The sequence below is a fragment of the Dasypus novemcinctus genome, chromosome 11 (genome assembly GCF_030445035.2).
Source record: "Dasypus novemcinctus isolate mDasNov1 chromosome 11, mDasNov1.1.hap2, whole genome shotgun sequence".
Taxonomy (NCBI): Eukaryota; Metazoa; Chordata; class Mammalia; order Cingulata; family Dasypodidae; genus Dasypus; species Dasypus novemcinctus.
Window position 1 is genome coordinate 103,371,981 of NC_080683.1, and position 9,807 is coordinate 103,381,787.

Genomic DNA, 9,807 nt, shown 5'->3' on the forward strand with positions numbered 1-9,807 from the left:
TCAAAATAATGCTTTTGATTTCCGGGTATAAACTGAAAAGCTGTCTGTCACATGGTAGGTGCTGAAAAATTTCATTGAATTTATTGTTTGTGCATAGATAAAATAAGCTAGACAGTGGAGGAGAAAAGAACAAAAATAAAACCAGCTGAGTCTTAAACTGTAGAGAACTTTTTAAAGACAGGAAAAATATTCAAAACTATTAAGATTATTTTTAACAAGCAGATACCTCCTAAACAGTGATTTAATTGCATCTTAATATTGTTAGCATGGTTTTATATGCAAATTGTTTCTGTATTTTGATATTACAGGGAAAACTGAGAATATGTTTGCCTTTGAAACAACTCCCCAGCAGGTTTACATGCACACTGATGGTTCAGTTCTATCACGGTAGAGCACTCGCTTGTGCTGCCTGATAAAAAGTGTCTGAGGTTGCATGATATTCCTCACTAAAGGCCCCAGATACTCTTCCTGATTTGGACCCAAAGTCTTTCCCATAGACTTCTACTTTATTAGACCTGGGATAACTGTTTAAGGCCCAAAAATGAAATTATTACTCAGCGATTACCATGCCTTCATTGTTGATCGCTCACTGGCAATTTCTAATTGTGCAGTTTCACTACTCGTGCTTGTCAAAATCATCATTTACTCAGTTTACAGTTTAATAAGTCATTAAATCACCCCATTTGTATGGTAGACTTTTGAAAGGAAGAGACATCAGGGGTCATGGACTTTTCTCTTAGTATCAAAACAAAAGGTTCAAAAATCCTAGGGATCAGTTTCTCCACATTTCATTTTCAGCCTTAGACAATCCCCAGAGTGGGTCCTGTTGCTTGTGAGACAAGTCCTGACAAAGGAAAAGTACTTTTTAGCTTTTCTTTAGAAGGGGATATGAAGACACAAAAGAAAAATAAAGGACAACCTACTTTTATTTGTTTTTAGGAAATTCTGGTAAGCTCACAGCTCACATGATTCAAGTGTTTGATTCACACCCTAAGTCTCTCACATTTCTCACCTGACTGGGATGGAAGGTATAGAGCCTACCTCCTCCTTCTGACATGCACATGTCTAACTCAGCCAAACTGATACTCACCAATGTCAAGACCTCTTGAAAGTGGATTCTCTGCCTGCATGACAGTCTATGGGTTTAACCAGACTAACATCCCACCCATCTTCTCTGCCGTGGCCAATGCCTACTTCCTCTTTTTCTGCCCACCCAGGCTGTAGAGAATAGCTGATAATTACACTTTGTGTAAAACCTCTTACTTCCTCGATAGTTATAAATTTCTCATTCCTTTCTTTCCCCAGACTAAAATAGATATGTTTAACCTTTTTTTTAAAAAGCTTTATTTCTCTCCCCTCCCCCCACCCTGGTTGTCTGTTCTCTGTGTCTATTTGCTGTGTGTTCTTCTTTGTCCGCTTCTGTTGTTGTCAGTAGCACAGGAATCTGTGTTTCTTTTTGTTGTGTCATCTTGTGTCAGCTCTCTGTGTGGGCGGCACCATTCCTGGGCAGGCTGCACTTTCTTTCGCACTGGGCGGCTCTCCTTACAGGGCGTAGTCCTTGCACGCAGGGCTCCCCTTTGTGAGGAACACCCCTACATGGCACGGCACTCCTTGCGCGCATCAGCACTGCGCATGGGCTAGCTCCACACGGGTCAAGGAGGCCTGGGATTTGAACCGCGGACCTCCCATGTGGTAGACAGATGCCCTAACCACTGGGCCAAGTCCGCCGCCAACGCTTTTTTATATAGTTTATTTCCTATAGTTTAGTTTTTTGTTCTAACTCTCCTCCACAACTTCTCCATCTTTCTTCAATTATTGGTCCTGAGGCTGCTTTCTGCCAAAGTATGACTCGGATCAGTAAGAATGAGTGAAGTTCCTTGCAAGTCTATATACCTCATTTCTAGACACACATACTGCTGTTAAGGATGATTTTAAAAAGCAGAGATGAACATGACCACTTAAAGTGAGTCATGTTCATATTTGCATCCTATTAGAAATAAAATCCACTCTCTTGCCATCCTGTCACACAATCTGTCACACACCAGATGGCATCTGTACCCAATAGAGTGTTCTTCCTTTATACCCAGTTCTGTAGCTAATTTGATTCTCTATGAAATTCATTATAATCATATAAAATATAGTCCTTTCTGCCTAAATCCTTGCAAAGCATTACTTCATGACATCTCAGTAGGTATCTTGAATATACTTCCTATTTCATTCAAATTAAAGAAATTTCAAGAACTTCAGACTGAGAATTAATGCCCATGAACCCCACTTGGTATACCCTACAGTGTTCCAATGAAGCCTCAGCACCCACACCCCTTTTACTCTGCACCCATGTCAAGCATATTTCTTTGAGCATCTATGGCCTACATCAACACCTTTTTTTAAAAAGCCAGATATACTTCTTGTTTCTTTATGTCCTCTCAATCAACTACTTTATTATGAGAGAGGTTAGGAAGTACAACTCAATAATTATAATGAAATTATATGCAAAGAACAATTACAATTTTTAGAACAAAGTGACAAAAAATTCTTGGATGAAAGCCATTATGACCGGAAGGGTGCAGAGAGGTTTCTTTGTCTTTGTTTAAGCAGGTCCTCGCCTAAGTATCCCAGTGCACAGCCATCAAGCCCATGTGATAAAGAAATCCCTTCACTCCATTCTGCTCTTTGCCAAATTGCTCTATTTCAAAGTGGCTGCCACCTTCTTTATCTTAATTCTTGTGCTTTGAGGAAATCAAGAACTAGAAGAATGAGACAAAGCCTCAAAGAGAACTACAGTAATTGTTCACCTGACTCAATTCTGTTTATGGCTTCTATTGCAAAAGAGAATTTGAATTTTAAAAGAAAAAAGAGGAGCGTGGGGACTGTTAATAGATTACAAAGCATCCCCCTCTTCATTAGGATCACATACAGAGCTGAGAGGAAATCAATGCTTTACACCAGAGAGCAGCAGCGAACGCCCAATCCCGGCTGCCACCTACTTTTGTGTGACCAGTGAGCTAAGAATGATTTTACATTTTTAATTAGTTGAAAAAAATCAAAAGTAGAATAATATTTTTGGCGTGACATTTAGGTGAAACTGAAATTCTCGTTTCAGTGTCCTTAGGTAAACGTTTACTTGCCAGACCAGCGCGCTCTTTCACTTAGGCGCCGTCTGTGACCGCTTTCCCACTACAGACGGAGGGCTGAGCTTTGGCGATAGAGGCTGTGTGGCCCCACGCCGGAAATATTGACTGTCTGGCCCATTACAGAGAAGTTTTCAGCTCCTGCTCTAAACCGTAGAGCAGAGCAGAAAAACTGAAATTAGTAAATGGAAGGGCTGAGGCAGAGAGGGATTTTAGTGACAACTGGCGGAACGTGTATTCATTTTGCAATGACGGGACTGCGTTTAGACCCTGGTCAAGGCGAGTTAAAGGGCAGGCCAGGCAGTGCGTGCGGTGCGGTGCGGTGCGGTGCTGTGGTGCGGTGCTGCGGTGCTGTGCTGTGGTGCGGTGTAGTGCTGTGCTGTGCTGTGCTGTGCTGTGGTGCGGTGCTGTGCTGTGGTGCGGTGTGGTGCTGTGCTGCGGTGCTGTGGTGCGGTGCAGTGTGGTGCTGTGCTGTGGTGCGGTGCGGTGCGGTGCGGTGCTGTGCTGTGGTGCGGTGCGGTGCGGTGCTGTGCTGCGGTGTGGTGCTGTGCTGTGGTGCGGTGCTGTGGTGCAGTGCGGTGCGGTGCTGTGGTGCGGTGCGGTGCGGTGCTGTGCTGTGGTGCGGTGCGGTGCTGTGCTGTGGTGCGGTGTGGTGCTGTGCTGTGCTGTGCTGTGCTGTGGTGCGGTGCTGTGCTGTGGTGCGGTGTGGTGCTGTGCTGCGGTGCTGTGGTGCGGTGCGGTGTGGTGCTGTGCTGTGGTGCGGTGCGGTGCGGTGCGGTGCTGTGCTGTGGTGCGGTGCGGTGCTGTGCTGCGGTGTGGTGCTGTGCTGTGGTGCGGTGCTGTGGTGCAGTGCGGTGCTGTGGTGCGGTGCGGTGCGGTGCTGTGCTGTGGTGCGGTGCGGTGCTGTGCTGTGCTGCGGTGTGGTGCTGTGCTGTGCTGCGGTGTGGTGCTGTGCTGTGGTGCGGTGCTGTGGTGCAGTGCGGTGTGGTGCTGTGGTGCGGTGCTGTGCTGTGGTGCGGTGCGGTGCGGTGCTGTGCGGTGGTGCGGTGCGGTGCTGCTCACGTTCCTCGGAGCACACATTTCGGCGCAGGTGAGGCTAGGCAGTACTTTGGCAATAGCCCTTCTTATCTCTACCTTCTTTCTCCACAGCGTTTATCCACATACGCTGATATTAATAAAACTTGCGTTTGGATTACTAAATATTCTTTCAAGGGCTCTTCCACAAGTTTTCCAAATTAAACTTGTTTTTAAGTTGTAAGTTGATTTCTTCCTGTTTCTATTTTGATTAACTGATAACAAGGACATGAAAAGCACCAAAGCTTTGTTTTAAGGGATATTTCTGCTATAAAGGCACCAGTCTAGAAGGAAGTGAAATTCCCAGGGCCTTAAGCCCGACCCAGCGCCTCTCTAGCAGACAGTCCTGTTCAGTTGAGCCAGTACTGGCTCTTCAAGACAGTCCCGCCAAACCCACACTGCCCTGCCAAAGCCCCAGGGGAAGGCCTACACCTAAGTCACTTAGAGACATTTATTTATAGTCTGTAAAATCGGGGAATTAATCCTAAAACCAAGCTGCATATGGTGTAAACAGGTGCTCTGGCCGAGTGGACAGTGTCGTGCGAGCCCACTGACCCGGGTAAGCTCCTGAAGGGATTGACGACTCGCCTTAAATGCAGCAAAGTGGCTAAAATCCTTGTATAGAACGAGATTCGCATTCTGCCTCAGAACCCAAGTAGAACGGACATTCTAGCACCCTATTAAAGGACACCTACTTCTCCACATTCTTTTCATCTCCTCGTAAGAAAAAAAAAGTATTTCGAAATTTGAGCATAATCAAGCTATGGCATTCTTACAAAAACATGACAAAAATAATAACCGACTGCGTTTTTGCCCATTTCAGACGAAAGTAGGCGGGACGAACCACAGCGGAGGCAGCTTTGAAGAGGTCCTCAACTCCACGGCGCACGCCAGCGCGCAGAGCTCGGCCGGGGGCCCGCGGCGGGACGGGGCACAGGAGCTGCAGTGCTAGGCCCCTGCCGCCCGGGCAGCAGCCCCTCTCTCCGCCCCCTCGGGAAAATCCCAGGCCTTGGTGTTGCTATTCAAACGGCCTCTCCGAGTTGAATAAAATAATTTCCGCTGGCAATTGTTTCTGATGGACTCAATCGACATCATACTTTGGTGTTCATAGGTTACCTTTAAAAGGTCCTCACTTGAGCAGTTGCACAAGTGGCCAGAATCCTCCTCTCCCTGTAAGTCAGGTGTACTTCCCAAACATGTACCTATTACTTGCTTTTTTTTAAAGATTTTTTATTTATTTCTCCCCCCTCCCTCCATTGTCTGCTTCCTGTGTTCATTCGCTGTGTGTTCTTCTGTGTCTTCTTGTATTCTCATTAGGAGGCTCCAGAAACCGATCCTTGGACCTCCTGGAGTGGGAGAGAAGTGATCATTCTCTTGCACCACCTCAGCTCCCTGGTCTGCTGCGTCCCTTATTATCTCTTCTCTGTGTCTCTTTTTTTGTTGTATATCTTGCTTTGCCAGCTCTCTGCACGGGCCGGCACTCCTGCGCAGGGCAGCACTCCTGTGAGAGGCGGCACTCTGCATGGGCCAGCTTGCCACACAAGTGAGCTTGCCTTCACCTGGAGGCCCTGGGCATTGAACCCTGGACCTCCTATATGGTAGATGGGAGCCCAACTGCTTGAGCCACATCTGCTTCCCCCATCACTTGCTTTGATGCCCGTACAGTAAAAAGCGCCTGTCCTTGAAGGCTGAGTGAATAAGCCTTTCAGCTCAGAGGGGCAGGATGGAAGAGAGCTTGCTATCTCCAGCAGAGACTTCGTGCAGATTCTCCAAATTACTTGTGACTCCCTCACTTACATACATGACGTAAATTAGCTGTTTAAGCAATTAAAACACTTGATTTTAATGATTAGACTCTGAATTCTTAATTTAAGTCTTAAAGTTGTTAGTTGTGAGTCTACAGAGATGCTATTTGAAATCATCTGTTATTACTAATTTGGTGAACTTGAGGGAAAAATATATACACCTCAGCTAACCTAGGCTGCTTAAAGAAACTCTGACTTTAAAATCCTCTCCAATCTAGAGTTGTAGTTAACTCAGGTGAGATATCTGAGAAAGGGACATGTGGAAAATGGAAGAAGCAGAGTTCTGCAACCCCTTCCAGCTTGCAAACTGTTCCTGTGTATCAAAAGAGCATCATATTAATACAATCAGATTTCCTGGAGCAAGTATCTTAACTTCCACACTATGCACTACTCTTCTTCTAAACGGGAACATATGTTCATTAGGTAGCAGTGTTATATCTTTAAGAGACATTTGAAAATGTACACTGAATAAGTCTACTAACTAAAAACCATAATCTGAAAACATCCACATATACATTTTATCATGTTCATTCTTTTGTATTCTTAAATATAAGTGGATGGTTGTGCTATAGTGAAATAAAGCCAGTCTGAACAATTCCGTTTAATTAATGGAGCTAGACAACTTGTGCACCTAACTGAAAATCAAGCTAGTTGAGGGCTCACAATCTCTGAGGCCTGGAATCTCAGCAGGAATGGGACTGTGAACTTGAACAAGAATGGACAAATGTGGACAAAGCAGCCCATCCAGTAGTGTTGGCCTTCTCCCTAATTTGTTGGTTAAAGTCACAGTCCCACATAGTTTGGTCCCACAAAAGCCAAGCACTGCCCAGCTGGCTTGCAACATGCTGGTTTGCCCACTGACGCAGACAGGCACTCAACTTCTCTGAGCCCAAACTGCAGTTGCTCAGTGAGTTTGAAATAGTCGGCATTATAAACTCATGGCCGCCTTCCATTTGGCTGCATCATATTAGACAAATTAGACATATTAGGCATGGAACTGTAAACAAGTATCTTTACTGTCCCACTTCTGCACAAGACTCAGCCTCACAATCTAGAAACAGTATTAAAACAGCAGAAAAACAATCAGGAAAACTAGTTGTAACATACTATCTCAAAGTTTCAAATACATCTGAACTATTTTAAGTCATTCTTCAAAGTTCTAATTTACTGTTTTGTAAAAACCATATTCTCATCACTTCTAAAAAAGGTTTTTTATAAAATTGTTATTCAGAATCATGTGCATAATGGCCATGAGTTGCCTTTTTTTTCATTGTCATTAGATGTGTGTGAATAAGCCACTTCGATCAGATGAAAATAATCCAGTCATTAGTTGGTAAATGGGTACAGCACAGAGGTTTCATTACCTTACTACTTAATCACCTAAGAGCTGCCTGTTTTCCCTTACTTTGTGCAAACTCATCCCAATTTGATCCCAAATTGATGTCCAGCTGAGCAGTGCACATGCAGCAGTTTAAATTGTTCCACAAGTGCTAAAAGGCATTTGTACACAATGGCCATAACCCTTTACTAGTAAATCAAAATGATTTCAGGTCTACACCATGTGGGTGAAATGATACCTCAACAAAAATGTATTTTAACAATAAAAAATTCCAGTAAGTTCCAGTAAACTGGCTTTTTAAAAAGTGAACCCTTCTGTAATTTAACCCTTTACTATTTTTTAAGTACTGTTGCTATGATGGAAAATATTCATAAAGTTACACTGCAACTTTATCTTACAACTGACACCTCATGAAGATGACTATCAGTAGGCTATGCCAGCAAAGCAATCAGTGTCCTATTCTAAATTACACATTTTCTTATAAATCTGCTCTTGAACTACAGAAAACAGAACAAACTGCATGCTCTATTATGGAACAGTTTGCTATACTGTGCTGTCCTGTGATTAACATGGAGAGAACACTGGAGATTTAAGCTGTTCTTCTGCCACTGCTTATTGTTCCAAAATTACTTGTTGGCTTGAAATTTGTTGGACTTATATAAAATGGTGAATAAAGTTGTGAACTTTGGGGAAATGGACTTTGGCCCAGTGGTTACGGCGTCCGTCTACCATATGGGAGGTCCACGGTTCAAACCCCGGGCCTCCTTGACCCGTGTGGAGCTGGCCCATGCGCAGTGCTGATGCGTGCAAGGAGTGCCCTGCCACGCAGGGGTGTCCCCCGCGTAGGGGAGCCCCACGCGCAAGGAGTGCGCCCCGTAAGGAGAGCCGCCCAGTGCGAAAGAAAGTGCAGCCTGCCCAGGAATGGCGCCACCCACACTTCCCATGCCGCTGATGACCACAGAAGCAGACAAAGAAACAAGACGCAGCAAAAAGACACAGAAAACAGACAACCGGGGGAGGGGAGGGGAATTAAATAAATAAAAATAAATCTTTAAAAATAAATAAATAAATAAAAATAAAGTTGTGAACTTCAGTCCCAACACCATTGGAGTTGGGGTGTGGTTTAGTTTGCTAAGTTGCCTAAAGAAGATACCATGAAATGTGTTGGCTTTAACAATTGGATTTATTAGCTTAAGAGCTTAGTTTTTATGGCTGAGAATAATGCCCAAATCAAGGCATCATCAGGCGATGCTTTCTCCCCAAAGAGCGGCTGCCAGTGATCCTGGACTCCTGTCATATGGGAAGGCCCATGGCAGTGTCTGCTGATCTCCCCCTTCTGTTCTGGGTTTCCTTGCTTTCAGCTTCTTGCCTCTGTGGCTTTTCTCTAAATATATATATACTTCCTGTTTATAAAGGACTCCAGTAAGAGGATTAAGACCCACGCTGGGCCAAGCCTTTACTGAAGTAACCTCATCAAAGGCCCTACTTAGAAGAGGTTTACACCCACAGGAACAGATTAGGTTTAACTTGATTTCCTGGGAGTAGATGCAGTTTCAAGACACCTGAATGACTAAAAAAAGGTGGTGGGGAGCACATGTAGTCTAGTGGTTGAGCGCCTGCTTCACATGTACAAGTTCCTGGGTTCAAACCCAAGAAAGAAGAGGAGAAAGAGAAAGGGAGGGAGGGAGGGAGGGAAGAAAGAGGAAGAGAAAGGAGGAAGGTTAAATAGTGATTTAATATGTAAATGTTTTCCAAGCCTGATATTCAAATGATATTTGAAACTATCGTAATTCTTGGCAAAATCTTACTTTAAAAAAAAAAAGATTTATTTATCTCTTCCCACCCCCTCATTGTTAGCACTTGCTGTATCTGTTAGTCGTTTCTATAGGAGGCACTGGGAACTGAACCTGGGACCTCTGATGTGAGAGGGAGGGACCTAATCAAACTTAAGCCATCTCCATTCCCTGCTTTGTTGTATCTCTCATTATGTTTTTCCTCTTCTGTCTACTGTTGCGTCATCTTACTTATAGTTACTTTTGATAATCTCTATCTAAAAATGATAAAAGTCTTTATTACTACATTTCTACTTGACTTTTAGTTCATATCATAAAGGGTATATAAGGCAAGCCAAAAATAAGTCATAAATCTCCCACAGAAATCATCAACAATCTCACCTTTGAATATGAATACTGGCAATATATTTAAATAAAAATGCCGGGTACAGAGGATGCTGTTTCACAAAGCACTTCACCAGTCATTTATCTCAAGGGCATGGATCATCACCACAAGGCTTTGAGATTGGAAAGATTAGACTTTTTTTGAAATCAACAGTTTTCATATACAAGGACATTGAGAATTATCTAACAGCTGGTGAAATACCAGTCAATAGAAGTAAAACGGTAACAAAAAATTCTTTTTTGTGGAGTTCAGCCCCAGAATAATAATTTACACTACATCA

The 9,807-nt window shown here is 43.8% G+C and overlaps 1 protein-coding gene across 3 annotated transcripts in view; it reads left to right on the forward strand.

The window, feature by feature from the left end:
- TPD52L1 (TPD52 like 1) overlaps positions 1-5,271 on the forward strand; it is a 120,736-nt gene extending 115,465 nt beyond the window's left edge. For all 3 annotated transcript variants that reach the window (XM_004466791.4, XM_004466793.4, XM_004466792.5), the window contains one exon: positions 5,029-5,271. In XM_004466791.4, the coding sequence (XP_004466848.1) occupies positions 5,029-5,157 (129 nt within the window). In that variant the 3' untranslated portion in view covers positions 5,158-5,271. The remainder of the gene's footprint in view (positions 1-5,028) is intronic.
- The last annotated feature ends 4,536 nt before the right edge of the window (positions 5,272-9,807 follow it).